General features: G+C 41.7%; 1 protein-coding gene across 6 annotated transcripts in view; it reads right to left on the bottom strand.

Annotated features, from left to right (window-relative positions):
• The window catches only part of APP (amyloid beta precursor protein), a 287,707-nt gene that overhangs the window by 208,122 nt on the left and 60,849 nt on the right, over window positions 1–18,736 (bottom strand). For all 6 annotated transcript variants that reach the window (XM_061134302.1, XM_061134303.1, XM_061134304.1 and 3 more), the window contains exon 2: window positions 16,133–16,300. In XM_061134302.1, coding sequence (XP_060990285.1) covers window positions 16,133–16,300 — 168 coding nt within the window. The remainder of the gene's footprint in view (window positions 1–16,132; window positions 16,301–18,736) is intronic.

Raw genomic sequence — 18,736 nt, 5'->3', positions numbered from 1 at the left:
GATGTTTCAAGACCACAAAAATCAAATGCGGCCAATAAAAGGCTGAAAACAGAATTAATGATCAGGGTCATGTGCATTGATACTAACTCTGAAAATAATTTGCTTACTGATTTTTCTGGTCTTTCAACACTTAAAAATCAACCTTTAATCAAATTCTCCAGGGTATTTCTTTTTGAAAAAAGCTTCCCCGGCGGCTAAGCGGTAAAGAATCTGCTTGCAATGACGGAGATGCAGGAGATTTGGGTTCAATCCCAGGGTCCGGAACATCCCCTGGAGGAGGGCATGGCAACCCACTCCAGTATTCCTGCCTGGAGATCTCATGGACAGAGAAGCATGGTGGTCTATACTCCAGAGGGTCACAAAGAGTCAGACACAACTGAAGCGACTCAGCACAAATGCTACAAATTATGTAGTGTTGTTAAAAATGGTGTTTAAAACATGTAAGTCAGAAGTCAATAAATAACATGTGTTACTTTACTTTATCTTCATCAATTTACAGCTGCAAAAGGCATGAGCAACGTATCTATCTGCTCAAGGGGCTTGCCCAAAATAATGCATGGCATCTGAAGGAGTTAAGGTAGAGAACTGGGATTCCAGGCTTTTCCAAGAACAAGAGCAATTAGATTTTATAATTATTGGAGTGATGAGCACAGGAGGAATACAAATACTATTCTTTCTACTTTTACATATGCTTGAAATTCTGAATTAAAAAGAACCAAAAGTTTAAAAGGGCTTCCCTATGGCTCAGACAGTAAAGAATCCGCCAGCAATGCAGAAGACCTGGGTTCAATCCCTGGGTGGGGAGATCCCCTGGAGAACTCAACATTCAAAAAACTAAGATCATGGCATCCCGTCCTATCAGTCAAGTTGCTCAATCATGTCAGACTCTTTGCGACCCCATGGACTGTAGCCTACCAGGTTCCTCTGTCCATGGGGTTTTCCAGGCAAGAATACTGGAGTGGATTGCCATTTCCTTCTCCAGGAGATCTTCCTGACCCAGGGATTGAACCTGGGTCTCCCACACTGTAGGCAGACGCTTTACCGTCTGAGCCAATAGAAGTGGAAACAGTAACAGATTTTACTTTTGGGGGCTCCAAAGTCACTGTGAATGGTGACTGCAGTCATGACATTAAAAGACGCTTGCTCCTTGGAAGGAAAGCTATGACAAACCTAGACAGTGTATTAAAAACCAGAGACAAAACTTTGCTGACAAAGGTCTGTATAATCAAAGCTATGGTTCTTCCAGTAGTCATGTGTGGATGTGAGAGCTGGACCATAAAGAAGGCTGAGCGCTCAAGAACTGATGCTTTCGAATTGTGCTAGAGAAGACTCCTGAGAGTCTCCTGGACTGCAAGGAGATCAAACCAATCAATCCTAAAGGAAATCAACCCTGAATGTTCACTGGAGAGACTGATGCTGATGCTGAAGTCCCAATCTGCTTCTGTTTATGTTCAAGTCTGTTTCTGTCCCATTTGTGTCATAATTTAGATTCCACACATCATTTAGCCGTACAACAAAAATTAACAAAACACTGTAAATCAACTATACTTGGATCAAATATTTTTTTAAAAAAGAAAATATATCATAAACTTTAAAAAAAACCCTCAAATTGGTGACAGCTCTGAGTACTCAGACAGCATACTAATTCTAAGTTCTAAACAACTTTCACTTCAGCATCAAAACCGAAACAAAGCATGTCCAAGTCAATCTATTTCTGTTTCTGGATTAAAAGAACATAGTCTCTCCTCTATAATTCTCTGGAATACAAAGAAAAATCCTATCTCAAACCGTTTCTTAACATAAATTCTTGTAATAATGGGAGATATTAGAGGCTATATCTAATTTAATTGGAAAAGAGAACTGGAAGCTGAAAATTGCTCCCTCTTTACAACTTAATGAGGAGCTGAGAGGCAAGACACAGCTGATGAAACACCACTGCAATAATGGGAAAGGATGTGCACCGCTGTGTTTTCACAGTGATGACCTTATCTAAGAGCAAGGGACAGGAAATGCGCAGGGTGCCAGCCCACTTCCCACTAATGTGGCCCAAGTCTGTTTCTGACACTGTATGCATATATACTGTCATATGCATACGTTCATACTCAGAGTTGGAAAATATGGTGCAAAAACCCTGTTCAAAGGATGAGTCACTGTTACACCAACATGCTGAATGCAGAGACAAACGGGGGAGGGGGATACCAAAATAAGTAGGACAGGACACGACTAAAAACACAAATAGATGTGTCCACATATAGCCAAGATCCTCAATGTCCTTCTGCTAATTTATGGCTCGTTTTCTCATCTTTAAAACATCCAACCTATTGTGAACCAAGTATGCTCCAACATAAAATAAACATTGTACATGTATATAAACAAGTTTTTTAAAAAGCCCATAAAAGGAACAAAATTGGGTCATTTGTAGCAATGTGGATGAACCTAGAGTCTGTCATATAGAGTGAGGTCAAAAGGAGAAAAACAAGTATCATATATTAGTGCATATATAGAGAATCTAGAAAAAGGTACTGATAAACCTATTTGCATGGCAGGAATAGAACACATGTAGAGAACAGACCTGTGGAGACAGCAGGGGAAGGAGAGGAGGGGACACATTGGGAGAGCAGCACTGATATATACACACCACCACATGTAAAGGGTCCAATTCACACAAGACTGTTTGTTATTTCTATCTCAATAAAGCTAAAAAGAAGAAAGAAAAAGACAATGCAGGCAAAACAGTTTTAATAAATAAGAGGTCAAATATAAAAGTCCATAATATTACTGCAAATATGCAATAACTGAGTATGCATTTAGGAAACAGCTAGAGAGTCACAAGGATAAATGTTACATGAAACATTAATCTGATTAAAAATGATTAATGGTGTGCAAAGAAATATCCAAACTGATTTCATCTCTTTCATCTCTGAATCCTATGGTTTGTGCAAGCAATCCTTATAACTATATAGACCAATAATGCAAAAAGTGTATCTGTACTCATATACAGGTGGAAGTCGCTCAGTCGTGTCTGACTCTGTAACCCCATGGAATTCTCCAGGCCAGAATACTGGAGTGGGTAGCGGTTCCCTTCTCCAGGGGATCTTCCCAACGCAGGGATGGAACCCAGGTCTCCCGCATTTAGGGCAGATTCTTCACCAGCTGAGCCGCAAGGGAAGCCCACTCTCACATCCATACATGACTACTAGAAAATCCATGAGTTTGAGCAAGCTCTGGGAGTTGGTGGTGGACAGGGAAGCCTGGTGTGCAGGAGTCCAGGGTTGCAAAGAGTTGGACATGACTGAGCAACTGAACTGAACTGAATTCATCTACAGGTAGGGTACCTCTACTCAAAAAATTTTCACATAATATGAATTTGTTCATCTTTCAAATACCAAAACAACTACTCATAGGTGCCTGTCATTTGTGGGTCAATTTTAAGCCCATAAAGGTGGACGGCACACACAGCAAAATAATGGCCAAGAATATTTCAGTTTCTACCATAGCAGTGTGTCTACCATATGTCCTCAAAGCTGATTAGATTAAAAGGATCACATGTGTTCAATTAATTTTAACTTCACATAACTAAAACATGAAGACAGCAAAGTTGACAAAGAAGTCTTGTCTGGGGTTATATATTTTAGAGCAGACAGTTGGGCCAAGGAAATTGCTTTGTTCAACTCATCAGCTTTTGTTTGGGCCAGGCACTGGGGTGCTTTGTCTTATGATTCTGTTAATTTATAGACAAAACAACTGTTCATTTAGAGCGAGGAGGTTAAAGAAACAGAAAACACATACTGTTAATTGTGGACAAGAAAATACTTAGGAAAAAGAAAGGATATCCATAATCTAATAGAAGGGACTAGAAGCAAAGCTACATGCGTGTAAGTTTCCCAGCTGGAAATCTCAGCCAGGACTCAAGGTTTAACCTGTTCAAATTCCCTCCAGAGACGTGTTCCCAGCATAATCAAGCAGAGTCACTGACACCTGCTTTACATCCCTGAGGCCCAGAAGGTGCTTTGCATATTAGGGAGGGTCAAAAAGCCTGTGTTTTAACTTTTTTCCTTAAAAGAAGAGAAAGAACAGTACTGAGATTTCTATAATTTCTTGTTTAACTGACATTTAACTTTTACAATACACACCTGTGCGCTCCTATCATAAAAGGGGGACATAGTCTAAGATAGGTTAGGCAGCTTTCCTGGACTGCTCAGCTGTCAAAGAGCAAAGGCTTGCATTTGAATGGAGGTTCAATAGAGAGGCCCATGCTTCCCTTTCACTGCACTTGACCCTAAGAGCTCCCTTATAACACATCTGGATGTGAGACTTGGACTATAAAAAAAGCTGAGCGCCGAAGAATCAATGCTTTTGAACTGTGGTGCTGGAGAAGACTCTTGAGAGTCCCTTGGACAGCAAGGAGATCCAACCCGAAGGAAATCAGTCCTGAATATTCACTGGAAGGACTGATGCTGAAGCTGAAACTCCAATCCTTCAGCCAACTGATCAAAGAATTGACTCATTGAAAAGACCTTGATGCTGGGAAAGATTGAAGGTGGGAGGAGAAGGGGACGACAGAGGATGAGATGGTTGGATGGCATCACAGACGCAATGAAGACAGTTTGAGTAAGCTCCGGGAATTGGTGATGGACAGGGAGGCCTGGCATACTGCAGTCCATGAGGTTGCAAAGTTGGACATGACTGAGTGACTGAACTGAGGCATCACATATGTGTTCATCTATACACGAGCAATGGGCAGGATCATCTTTCCCATGCCTTTCATACTAGCATCTTGAGACTTGAATTCCCTTCTCTTTTTAAATATTTATTTAGGCTGTGCTGGGTCTTAGTTGCATTATGCAGGATTTTTTTGTTGTTTTTGCAGCTCTCGGGCTTGGTTGCTTCCTGGGATGTGGGATCTTAGTTCCCTGACCACCAATCAAACCCACATCCCCTGCACTGCAAGAGGGATTCTTAACCACTGGACCACCAGGCAAGTTCCGTGAATCCCCTTCTCTTCTCAATTCAGATCACCCTTGCACACAGGCTAATCTTTCTATTAGTATTGTGACCAGAAAACGCTTGCTGAAAACAATCACACAGCCCTTACTCACTTCTAGGGCTAGATCCCTAGAATCTCCACAATCAAGATCGTGTACTTCACAGCCTCATTCCACATTTTCAATTTCCTCAATTCTTTTCTCAGTGTATCTCACTGTATACTTAGAAGCTCCTGAAGAGCGAAGAGAGGCTTCCCTGATGGCTCAGATGGTAAAGAATCTGCCTGCAGTGCAGAAGACCTGGCTTCCATCCCTGACTCAGGAAGATGCCCTGGAGAAGGGCATGGCAACCCACTCCAGTATTCTTGCCTGGAGACTTCCATGGACGGAGGAGCCTGGTGTTGGGTCCCAAAGAGGTGGACACAACTGAGCAACTAACACTTTCACGTTCTATGAGCCAAGAATGATGTCTGGCCACTCAGCAACGCCTGACACAAAATCCTATCCTGGATCAGTAAATATTTGCTCAATTGGCCTGAATTAAATTTGGGATAAAAAGAAAAAATTGGGGATGGAATGATACTTCAGATAAAGAACTGAAGTACACTTTCAACTTTTTCTTCTCTCAACCTAAAGCCTTTGCATTTAAATAAAACATTATTTTTAAAGTCTCATTTCATCCAAAAGAAAGAGGACAACAAGATCTAAAAATTCTAATTCTTCCTAGGCTTTATAATGTATGTTTTAAGGGGGATATTATCCTAGTTTGGATCTACTTATATTTATAAGACTCCTAGGTTCCTGAGACCAATGGCTAGGTAATATAATTGTGGCAAGTGGCCACTTTAGGCTGTTAGATGATGAATAATTTATATACTTATTTTCAAATTGTTTCTGTGATGGCAGCACTTTCTCCATCTAGTATACAATGCAGGAATTTTTTTTCTACCAAAGGCCCACAGAGGAAAACAGTCATCAAGGGAGCGTTTGTTGCGGTCATCTATTATTGCACACAAACTATCCCACAACTTAGTAGCTTCAAACAGGAAGCATCTCTTATCTCACAGTTTCTGTGGGTCAGGAATCTGGAAGTGGCTTAGCTGAGTGATCCTGACTTGTACAAGGGTATAGTCAAGATGTCAGCTTCGGCTCTGGTCATACGGAGGCTTCACTAGACCGCAGGATATACTTCCAAGTAGTTCACTCGTTGCCTGGCAAGTGAACTTGCCAGCAGCCGTGGCAGGAACACTCAGGTCCTTCTTAGCACATGTACATGTCTCTGGAGCTGCTTGAGTATCCTTACAACATGGTGGCTGGCTTCCAACACAGCAAAAGTATGCAAGGTACAAGCCACGTGCCTTTTATGATCTAGCTTCAAACGTCACAGGCATCTTTTCTGTCGTATCCTCCGGCACACTGTGGGAGGAGTCTGTGCACGGATGTGAATACCAGAGGGGGCCAGCACTGTTGGGAGCCATCTTAGGGGCTAACTGCACCATAATAATTTAGAACTCCTGACAATTCTATGAACTGACCAAGTGATTCTTCTTCACATGGTATCGGCTAGCGTATCGCAAGGAAGGCTGCAAAGTCCAACTGGCCTTGCATACGTGACTGGCAGCTGACCCAGAGCTCAGGCGTGGCAACTGAATGAGGGCCTCTGTTCTCTTCCACTTGGGCTTCTCCCCCTGGCTTCCTTCCCAGCATGCAAAAGGAGACATTTCCAGGCCCTCTTAAGGATTAGACCCGGAAGTAAACCAGAGTCACTACCACTCAATTCTGCTGGTTAAAGCAAGTCTCGTGTCCAACCAAGACTGAAGGGGAGCAGGTAACTGCTGGAAGACATAATTCATCAACAGGCAAGGGTAGAACAAGGACTTCCTTGGTGGTCCAGTGGCTAAGATTCTGAGCTCCCCAATGCAGGGGGCCCAGGTTCTTTCCCTGGTCAGGGAACTAGATCCCACATGCTGCAATCAAGGATTCCCATACCACAACAAAGATTAAAGCTCCCATATGCTGCAAATAAGACCCAACACAGCCAAACAAAAATAAATGAGTAAAAATTAAAGAAAAAAAAAAGAGTACTAATAAAAAAAAAATTCAACAGAACCTATTACCACAGGGTCACATGAAGAATAATCTAGGGTTTGTTTCCTGTTTTCAGGGAGTATATTTAGTGATCATTTAGTAGGTTTAACTGAATATTGAAGACCACGTTTAAATGCTTATTGAGCATTATCACAGCACCTGCATCTTAATTGGGTAAAAAATAAACTGAAGGCAAATATGGACAACGGGCCAACAACCCCCAATACTTGCTAAAAATTTCTTTGGAATTCTGTCAATGGAAAGAAACAGTCTCTGCAGGGTCATTTTATGAGGGGGCTCTGTCATTTTATGAGGGGCTTCTCTTGTGGCTCAGCTGGTAAAGAATCCACCTGCAAGGCAGGAGACCTGGGTTCGATCCCTGGGTTGGGACGATCCCCTGGAGAAGGGAAAGGCTACCCACTCCAGTATTCTGGCCTGGAGAATTCCGTGGACTGTATAGTCCACGGGGTCGCAAAGAGTCAGACACGACTGAGCAACCCTCACTTCACCGTCAGTGTGGGGAGCAGTGCAGAGCACCAGCCTCGTTCAGTCCCCGTGTCTGCGCCAACAACAGGCCGACCACAAGCAGACGCTAAATGATGACTCATGCTGAGTCAGGGACAAGTGCTGGATAAAACTAAAGTAGGATCTTTGGGAACTGTAACTCTCAGTGACACCTTAAGCCTATAATCCTTTTGCCCAAAGGAGCTAAGCTAAGTCCCAGTCTTAGCTCAGGGTACCGTAACAAGCTATCATCGACTGGCTGGCTTCAGTGACAGGACTTTATTTCCTCGCAGTCCTGGAGGCTGGAAGTCATGGGGGCCAGCAGAGTCGAGCTCTGTTGAAGGTTCTCTTGCTGGCCTGCAGACTGCCAGCTTCTCTCCGGGTGCTCACAGCCCCTCTTTGTGTGAGCAGGGCAGAAAAAGCCAACTCTGTGCAAGTTCTCTGGTGTCTTGTCTTATTAAGGGGGCCAATCCCATCGTGAAGGCCCCACCACCATGACCCCATCTAACCTTGATTATCTACCAAAGTCTCCACCTCTGAACACTATCCCAGTGGAACTTAAGGCTTCACCATATGAATTTTGGGAAAAAGTGAAAGTGTTAGTCACTCAGTCATGTCCTACTTGTTGTGATCCCATGGATTGTAGCCCAACCAGGATCCTCTGTCCATGGAATTCTCCAGGCAAGAATCCTGGAGTGGGTTGCCATTTTGTTCTCCAGGGGATCCTCCCCACCCAGGGATTCAACCTGGGTCTCCCATATTGCAGGCAGACTCTTTACCGACTGAACTACCGGGGAGAATTTTGGGAAAGACACAAATATTTAGTCTATACCAGTCCTCAATACACATTTGATGGAGAAAAATAAAAGAATGGTACTCACTGTGCTAATTAAAAAAATATAAAGAAAATTTTTATATTTCAAAAGTGCCCAGTATTTAAATGATGACTAGGCAGAAACATAACTGTTATGATTAGGGAACAGGAGGAAATTTATGGGTACCAAGAATGTGGATGAAATGAGATAAAATGCTGATTACACAAACCGAAGTTTCAAACTGTTTTCCCAATCAAACTTTACAAGGGCTTTTAGCCAGGAGTTAAGGTGCATGCTCAGTGGCTCAGCTGGCTCAGACTCTTTGTGACCGCATGGACTATGGCCCGTCAGGCTCCTATGTCCATGGGATTTTCCAGGCAAGAATACTGGAGTGGGATGCCATCTCTTTCTTCAGAAGATCTTACTGACCCAGGGATTGAACCTGTATCTCTTGCATTGGCAGGCAGGTTCTTTACCACTAACACCACCTGGGAAACCTCAATTTTACTTTTTTCTTCCTAACCTTGCCCACGACCAATGATAGGACCAAAGAAATCAGGAGGCAAAAATGCGAGTATTAACAATAACAGCCAGGATTGCCCTGGTGATTTGGCGATTAAGACGAATCTGCCTGCCAATGTGGAAACACGGGTTCAATCCCTCATTTGGGAAGTTCCCACATGTCACGGAGCAACTAAGCTATTGCACCCTAGAGCCTGTGTTCAGCAACAGAAGAAACCACTGCAACGAAAGGCTCACATACCACAACTAGACAAAGCCCTTGTGTGGCAATGAAGACCCAGCGCAGCCAAAAAACAAAATAAAAAAAAGAAGAAGAAGAATAACAACCAAACAACCAGTAGCAGGGAATACAAAATAAGAGGAGCATGAGGCTATAAAGGACATGGACTAGATAATTTACCATCAAAATAATAGTACTTGACGCATCACACGAAGCTAAGCACCAACAGACATGAGGTGCAGCTACACAGGCAATTCTTTGGAAAAACAAATTAACGAGTGAGTTAAACTGGTTAGCAAAAGGTCAAAATGAGGTTGTAGTCATGAGCTCAGTTGCTTTCATTCCGTCCTAGGACCACAGACTGCTCACAGCTGCCTCTCTGACTCAGCCAGCTGTCTCTAAAACATCTGTGTTTTGGTCACAAGAGGAACTGAGAACATAAAGAAAAAAATGATTCATCACTATTGAGAGAAAATAATCAGCAAATGAAGAGCACCGTCAATGGGGACAGTTTCGTATAATCAAAAAAGGGGAATATGCACAATGGTAGATGGCAGGATATAGTGGATAATACCTTAAAGGTGCTAAACAAAAATACTTGTCAACCTGGAATTCTATACATAACTAAGTTATTGTTTAATAAGAACAACTTCGGGAAATAACTAAGATGACGGCATTCAAAGAAAGAGAGGAATCAACATAAACAATATAGAAATTGAGATCCTTTGGTGAAAGGATTGGCTGCAAACAGTGAATCAAGTTAAAGGGAGAACCTATGACTGTGAGAATTATGGCAATATAACAGACCATAATGTTAAACTTCAAGGATACAAAAATAATATATCTTACAAAACCTGTTAGAAGGAGAGCTGAAAAAATTATGAACATTATTTTCCTTGGCTATATTAACAAGGAATCAAATGATCATCTAAAATAAAAACATGGAGTTTAAAAAAAAAAGGAAAAAAACATTTCCCAACAGCACACAAAAATATTCAATCTTACAAATGAAAGGTATTTCTAGTTATAAAAGAAAAATTTCAGGCTACCTACAACATGGCAAGTAGTAGGAAGACTCTAAAATACCAACAGGAATGTTACAAGTAGATCATTTAGGAGGCACTATTCAATAGAAAAAGTCAAACACTGTTTAAAGGTTCTGAGTGAATATCTCACCAACAATACCACCCCCTCATACCTTCCCAAAAGTTGTTTAAAGTCATGATGCACTATGAATTTCCTCAGATGCCCATTCTCCAATCTACAAAGCTTTAAAAAGGCACTGTGTGTTTCTGAGCCCACTGTGTTGGGCTGTGGTCATTATTCCACTCTGCCTCCATGCCACTCATCACCCCCTTTTTTTCTGACAAGAGCTCCTCTCCCTACACCAGGTGGCTCTGCTTGGCTTATCAAACAAACCATACACCCTCATGACCAAGAGCCAGTCCCATTACTGAGTCCTTTGGTGGCTATGATGACTGGTCCAAAGATAGACGCATGACCAAAAGCAGGACCAATGAGAACCCTTACTGGAAATTAAGAGTGCAAACTACCAGGATGAGGTTGGAATTCTAAGCTGGGAAGACACATTCCCAGAACTACTGGGTGCCATTTTCCCTGACCTCCTGGGGGAAGCCCATTTTTGCCAGAGAAAATGAGGTGAACTTATAAAGGATAAAGGATAAGCAGATAACAAGAGATCCCAACAGAGAAATTCCAGACAGCACCGAGTTTCGGTTCCAGTGTCTGAGGATCCAGTCTCTGGATGCTGTTTTTTAAAAATTCTGTAAGCTATCCCTACTCCAAGATTCTCTCCATCAGTAGGAGGAAATATTCTCCATGTACAAGAGAATTTCAAGCTCCTGTCAACATAAACTGACTCTACTCACCCTTCTTCCTCATTTTTCTTTTCTAAGATTCAGCTAGTCACTGATGAATGGGATCTCATTTCTCTCTAATTTTATTAACCCTTGAGCCTAGTTTTCTTATGATGGACACCTACCCTTCCTACAATTTCCTCAGCTTAGGTTCCTTCCCTTTAAAAAAGACAAAGCCCAACAGAAAACAAAACCTCTCCCTTTTCCGTGAATTGCTCACAAGTTCTTTGCCTCTTGGGCTTTCCTCAAAGAGGCCACAGATGGCTGCATCACCCATACATGTTATTCTTACTGTAACCGACCACAGTTTTATTTTCCTCCCATGCTATTCCCTGAAAACCGTTCTTCATTTGCCAAGTTAGGAGACTGTTCTATTAAAAAACAATGTCCATGATTCAGAAATGGACAAAAGAGATTATGTACTGACTGTCTCAGCAGTGAAATACAGGTGTTGTCCTCCAGAGTCTGGAAGTGGTGGGGAAAGGAGATCTGATTCAATGGGGTATGTTCTTCTGACTGACTGGCTGTAGGTAACCCTGTTGCAAAGAGAAGGACACGGGACTGGGCAATAGAACAACAGTAACAAGAAGGCTACTCCATAAGGGTAGAGACTAATCTGACAGCAATGCAAATGCTTCCTGGTTCATGCACTGCAGATCAGATGATTCCTATCACAGCCCTGTGAATGAAGTCTGTTGAAAAAGAATTTAAATCTCTTCACATCAAACTGGATAACACCTTAGAGGTTATCTGATGAGGAAAACCTTTGATACGCATTCATTGTGCAACACAGTCATGATTTGCCTCGTCAACAATTATACTTCAATCACTTCTGGTTTGATGCTGGGAAAGACTGAAGGCAGGAGGAGAAGGGGATGACAGAGGATGAGAGGGTTGCATGGCATCACCAACTTGATGGACATGAGTTTGAGCAAGCTTTGGGGAGTTGGTGATGGGCAGGGAAGCCTGGCATGCTGCAGTCCATGGGGTTGCAAAGAGTCAGACACGACTGAGCAACTGAACTGAACTGAACTTCTGGTCTGCAGCCCATCTGCACCCCCATCATTTCTCTCATTTAGATATTAACTTAGCTTGACTTCCAGCACATAATACCTTCTGGTTCCGATCTTCAGTTTCTAGCTACTGCTTCCCCTCCACTGATTTACTTTTGATTCCCTTAATGCTGCAACTCAACAAGGTTCTTTCTCAGGATTCTTCCCCAGAGGCATCATGAGGGTAAAATGGGGGCAAACACTGGGCAAGGAAGCTTAGTACCTTGTTAATGCTAAATAAAAGTTAGATGGCACTAGCATCATCAACATTATCACCATGTGCCAACATCATCATCATTCGATTTTCTGTTGCTAAAATTATTTTATAAGCCTTTCTCGCCCCTGAGATCCCCTTTTAAGAACAGGTCCTGTGTTCTACTTGTTATTGTATCCTTGGCACCCAGAGATATATGTCTGAAGAAGGAAGAGAGAACCATTGGGCTCTAAAAAAGTATTTATGTAATCATCTTGCACTTAAATATTTTTAATGAAAGATCTATTTAAAAAGTCACAAACAAGCATTTGTCTCTTAACATCCAGTCAGTCAGTCCAGTCGCTCAGCCGTGTCTGACTCTTTGCGACCCCACGAGCCACAGCACGCCAGGCCTCCCTGTCCATCACCGACTCCCGGAGTTTACTCAAACTCATGTCCATCGAGTCGGTGATGCCATCCAGCTATCTCATCCTCTGTTGTCCCCTTCTCCTCCTGCCCCCAATCCCTCCCAGCATCAGAGTCTTTTCCAATGAGTCAACTCTTCTCATGAGGTGGCCAAAGAATTGGAGTTTCAGCTTCAGCATCAGTCCTTCCAATGAACACCCAGGACTGATCTCCTTTAGGATGGACTGGTTGGATCTCCTTGCAGTCTTAACATCCAAGCACCAGTAAAATTCTTGGGGAAGTTCTGGGATGACTCCTCGCTTCTGCTCCCCTCTCCCACTTTTTAGATCACAGGGTCTAAGACCCTGATGGCTTAGAGTCACTAGGAGAATTGGGTGGGGCAGGGAGGGAGAGAGTAAGCTCCAGTTGGCCCCCAGGAAACTGAGAAATTGGATATGCAGTCAGAGTGACTAAGGAGGGTGACTTTTAGAAATGCTAATGCACAGTTACTCTCCTTCTTTTAAAAAACACCTTCAAGGACACTTTTGTTGTCACAGATGTGAAAGTGAAAGAAGAAGTATTAAGTCACTCTGTCGTATCCAACTCTTTGTGACCCCATGGACTATAGCCCTCCAGGTTCCTCTGTCCGTGGAATTCTCCAGGCAAGAATACTGGAGTGGTTTCCATTTCCTTCCCTAAAAGTGAAAGTTGCTCAGTTGTGTCTGACTCTTTGTGACCCCATGGATTATACAGTCCATGGAATTCTCCAGACCAGAATACTGGAGTGGGTAGCCTCTCTCTTCTCCAGGGGATCTTCCCAAACCAGGGATCGAACCCAGGTCTCCTGCATTGGAGGCAGATTCTTTACCAGCTGAGCCACAAGGGAAGCCTGTTATTAACAGAAGAGACCAAATTCATTAAAAGGGCTCACAAGGCCTGATGTCTGGACCCTTTCTTACTTCTCTAGCCTAACTTTTGTCTAATCTTAAGACTCTGGCCTACATGCTTCCTTGTACATGATCTCTGTGGGTGGTGAGCTGAGACAAGCAGGTACGACCAGAATTTCAAGACGAAGGAGAAACAACCAAGGGCTCACTCTCCCTTTCCCCACCCACTCGCACCACGCTGTGACCACCAACAATCTGGCAAAGTCTGGGACTGGAAAGAACAATCCTGTGGCTTAGCCCTGGGACAAACAGCAGACTAAAGCAGGAAGCGAAGCTACCCAGGCATTAGTGGGATCTCTAAGTGGAGTGGGAATAAGGGCTGTTCTCAGGGTTATGAAGAGTTTTATAGTCATTATGCAAATGTAAAAACATCTGATTATTTATAACTGACACTGAAGAAAAACTTAGATGCCAACTATGATATGTACATCAAAAGAATCATTCAACAGAAAATGATGATACAATCAACGTCACTAAATAAATGAGTTGCAACCTTCAGAAGAATGTATTTAATATTTAGACTACATAATCTGCAGGTGTATCCAGAAAAGTAAAATAGTATTTAAAACCTATAAGCATGCATGCAGCATTCCAATTTACCAAACTTATAACTTATCCACAAAATTGTACTACAGGAACTCTTCAATTAAATGTGAATATTATTTCCAAAAATGTATATTTTAGAAATGTCATAGTTGCGCAAAGTAAATTTATTATCAGTGCTTATATAATAGATTTTTTTAGAAAAATATAAAGAATGCAAATATTAGTGATTTCTACTTAAATACAAAGAAGTATCTTTTCACATCATGGTTCATACTCCTTCAAGACAAAAATTACTGGATATGCAATATACTGTGATAACACCATGCCATTTTGCTTTCTAAAACACAGGAGTTATAATTTAGAGATTGTCTTTTCTTATAGTGCTATCAATAAAAATATACATGTAGGTGTATATATGTAGATATATATTTCATTAACACACATTTTGGATCCAAAAAGGCCAAAGAAAATTTTCTTGCACATAAAAGATTACACTAAAGAGAATGTTGGCAGGTTATCTCTTGTTTACGGAAGGTAAGAAATTTTGCTTTGTCAAGAGGCAGAAGACTAATTCCTTGAAATGTTCTTAAAACACAAAGAGTCACATATTGTAGGAATATATAACTATCTAGAAATGTGGGACAACATGCTTTGGACTCATTATTTTAAACTGAATTAATTAAAAAAAAACACCCTATACAATAATGGCAAGAAAACTCTGAAAAATTACACGATGGTGGAAGATCTCTACAAATGGCAAGGGGGTGATTTCCAGGATCTAAAAATTATGTTAAAAAAACAAAGCACAGAACAGTACTTACTGTAAGCTAATAAGAAAAAAAGGAAAAGTACATTCTTTCTTTTTCAGGAAGGATAAATCAAGGATGAAAATATTTATTAATAGAGGATGGGTGGCAAGTGAGATTTCAGAGGGCAACTTCTTACTTGAGTGTTTCAATAATCTAAGTGTTTTACACTTTCAAATAGTAATAAGAAGGAGAGAAAAACTAAAATTAAATATAAACAAATAAATGAGCTAAAATATATCAAATTGATAACATAAAGTTAATTCTAGTCACTATTCAACCAGTCCATCCTAAAGGAGATCAGTCCTGGATGTTCATTGGAAGGACTGATGCTGAAGCTGAAACTCCAATACTTTGGCCACCTGATGTGACAAGCTGACTCACTTGAAAAGACCCGGATGCTGGGAAAGATTAAGGGCAGGAGGAGGAGGGGACGACAGAGGATGAGATGGTTGGATGGCATCACCGACTCAATGGACATGAGTTTGGGTGGACTCCGGGAGTTGGTGATGGACAGGGAGGCCTGATGTGCTGCAGTCCATGGGGTCACAAAGAGTTGGACACGACTGAGTGACTGGACTCAACTGAAAGTTTTTATTGGAGTATAGTTCATTTACAATATGTCAGTTTCTGCTGTACAGCAAGATGAATCAGTTATCTATGTTCTTTTTAGATTATTTTCCCACAGGTCATTACAGTGTTGTTGGAGTTCCCAGCAGGTTCTCATTGGTTATATATAGTAACCAATAGTATACATATGTAGTAGTCTGTATGTGTCAATCCCAATCTTCCAATTTCCAGTTACTTTTAAACACAATACCTTGACTACACAGCCATGGTGGGATATACTCTAAAGATAAACAGAAGTGCCAAGACACCTTAACATTTGCTCAGTTGAGTGTTTTCTCTTTTTTTTTTTTTTTAAAAAAAACGGAAGTATATTTTACATACAAGCTTGTACTTAAGTTGTTTTTACTAACAGTCTCATAAATTTAGTAAATAATTTCAAAAATATTTATGCATATAAATACCAAAAGCAAATATGGTACGGTGAATCATTAGGAACCAAGATGTTCGCTGCAAGTGGTAAAATACAAACATGAAAGAAGCTACATGAACACGAAACATGCATGTGATCCAACACGAACCGCTGGCCGCCAGCGGAGACTTACTTCCTGGCAGTACTGCAGGATGCCCTCCTTGGTGCCAGTGCAGGTTTTGGTCCCCGATGGGTCCGACTCCCACTTCCCATTCTGCACGTTCATGTGCATGTTCAGCTTGCCACAGAACATGGCCACCTGGGGTTCTGCAAGCAGGCCGGCATTGCCGTCAGTGGGCACCTGGAAAGATAAGCTTGGGTCAGTTATAGAAATCCATAGCTCTGGGGTGGAGGCTGGAGGAAGGGCTGTGAAGAGAAATACAACATGGAGATATGCTAAAAACAGCTCTATTCGTGGGAACTCTCAATTATGAATCTCTACGGGTTATGCTTTCTGTGACTGGGCTTTCCCCCATGGCTCAGATGGTGAAGAATCTGCCTGCAATGTAGGAGACCTGGGCTTGAGCCCTGGGTCAGGAAGATGCCCTAGAGAAGGGAATGGCTACCTCCTCCAGTATTCCTGCCTGGAGAATTCCATGGACAGAGCAGCCTGGCGGGCTAGAGTCCATGGGGTTGCAAAGAGTAGGACGGGACTGAACGATTAAGCACAGCACAGCATATATATATATATTGGCCAGGCCACACAGCCTGTGGGATCTTAGTTCCCCAAAGAGGGATTGATCCTGGGCACAGCAGAGAAGCACTGAGTCCAAACCCTGGACCGCCAGGTTCATATAAATATTTTTAAAAGGGGAAAATGGAAGTTCTGAAATATCCACACTGCCCCACTTACTGTGTTCTGATAGCTCAAAAAGGGAAAAAAAAAAATCAGCACGAGATGACAAATAAATTGGCAAGAGTGAAAGTCTTATTCAAAATCAAACAATCAAAAGACAGGACATGGAGGCCAAGTAATTCCTCCCTGGTTAAATCCAGCTGCCGAGGAAATGTGTGAGGCCCATGCCAAGAAGAGTTAACTTCCAACAGAAGCCATGCATGTAGCTGGGAACCGGGTGATTCTAGAATAACTTGTATCATGTCTAAAAATTGCTCACAGGAGGGAAAAAAACAACAACACTAAAATTACACCAAGAGATTTTGGTTAAAGAAAGAGCTTCCTGACACTTCTTCCCACAGAAATGTAAAAATAGATCAAACATCTGTCCATTCTAGTCATCATCATACACATTTTGTCCATAAATCCCTAAGAGGATTTTTATCCTTAAAAAAAAAAAAAAATCGTGCACTGAACCTAGCTGAGACCTCTCAGACCTGAGCAAAAGCTCCCGGGCACAATCTCTAAAACCATGCTTCAGGTAACATTTTCTACATTTCTAGTTCTACTTTGTAAAATGTATTTAGTAAGATTCTGCTTCTATGATGCCCAAGGTAAGAAATAGCAATGCAAGCCATAGTACTGGATCGTCAGCAGAGTAGCTGGGACCCCTCAACTCCCCAGTTTGGGGCTTTACCCACCATCTATGATTTCCCAGTCAGAAACTGAGAGGCCCACGCTCCAACAGATGCAAAGAAGCAGTCTAAGCAGAATGCTTCATAAACGTTACGTTTCACAGTTTTCTTGAGGGAATAAGAGTAAATTTAATGCCTTGATCCTCAAAAAACAGCATATAAATTTTGTCCATTTTACTGAATTAAGTAGTAAGATAATAACATTGCAAGAAAGTCAAGTAGTCAGATACCTAAAGACAAGGCCCCATATTAGATGCAATGAAGGACGTAAAATATATTTATAACATAGATAAATACATAAAACTTATATATTAATACATTTATTTTTAAATTCCACTGTCAAGGAATTGAAAATCTAATAATGAAATCATCATTGTATTTGCCATGGTACTTTATTCTGCTCAAACTCATTCTTGTCCCAAAGACTTCCAGTCTAAGAATCTTGAGAACTTACCTATAACTGAACAGGAAGACTAATGATCTTTTACCATGGTTGGTAATAATTTTGTTGAATAAACTCCCCCCTGCCTCTATCTCAACATTTCTCTGTACCTCAGATTCTCCACAGTGAGTTCACCACAGTTTCTATCTCCTTGTCAACATGAAGTCCCTGCATTCCAAATCCTCCCCTCAAGCAACATGAGGTACCAATTTCTCTACCCCATGGCACCCAGTTTCCAAGAGTCCCAATAGTCCCTACTTCCTAGACTAATGTTCTCATCACTGTCATCCCATAAAATATTCAGGGTTTTTCTGTTGTAGCAAATAAAGTAGGGCAAAAATGATACATGTTTTCCAAGGCAAGGCTGCAAAGGGCATTAGGGTTGCTTGCTGCTCTCTGGGATCACTTGGTATTGGGGGGCGTGGAGGGGTGTCCAGCTGCCATGTTGGAAGGACACTCAAGCAGCGCTGCGGAGAGGCCCATGTAATGCGGAATCAAGGTCTCCTGTTAACAGCAACATGAATGAGCTTGGAAAAACCCTACAGCCTCATCAAGCCTTCATCTGCTGACATGACTGAAACCTCAAGACAGAACTTGAGCCAGAACCACCCAGAAGACACTCCCAAGTTCTCCATCCACAGAAACTGAGATAATAAGTCTTTGTTATTCTAAACCATTCATTTTGAGGTAACCTATTACACAACAATAAGATACCCAATAAGTTCTTCCTTTTCTCCAGCTTCACAATACATCCACAAATATGCT

This window comes from Dama dama, chromosome 31 (assembly GCF_033118175.1).
Source record: "Dama dama isolate Ldn47 chromosome 31, ASM3311817v1, whole genome shotgun sequence".
Classification (NCBI taxonomy): Eukaryota; Metazoa; Chordata; class Mammalia; order Artiodactyla; family Cervidae; genus Dama; species Dama dama.
Note: the sequence above shows the minus strand (reverse complement) of the source record. Positions and strands in the feature narration are given on the sequence as shown.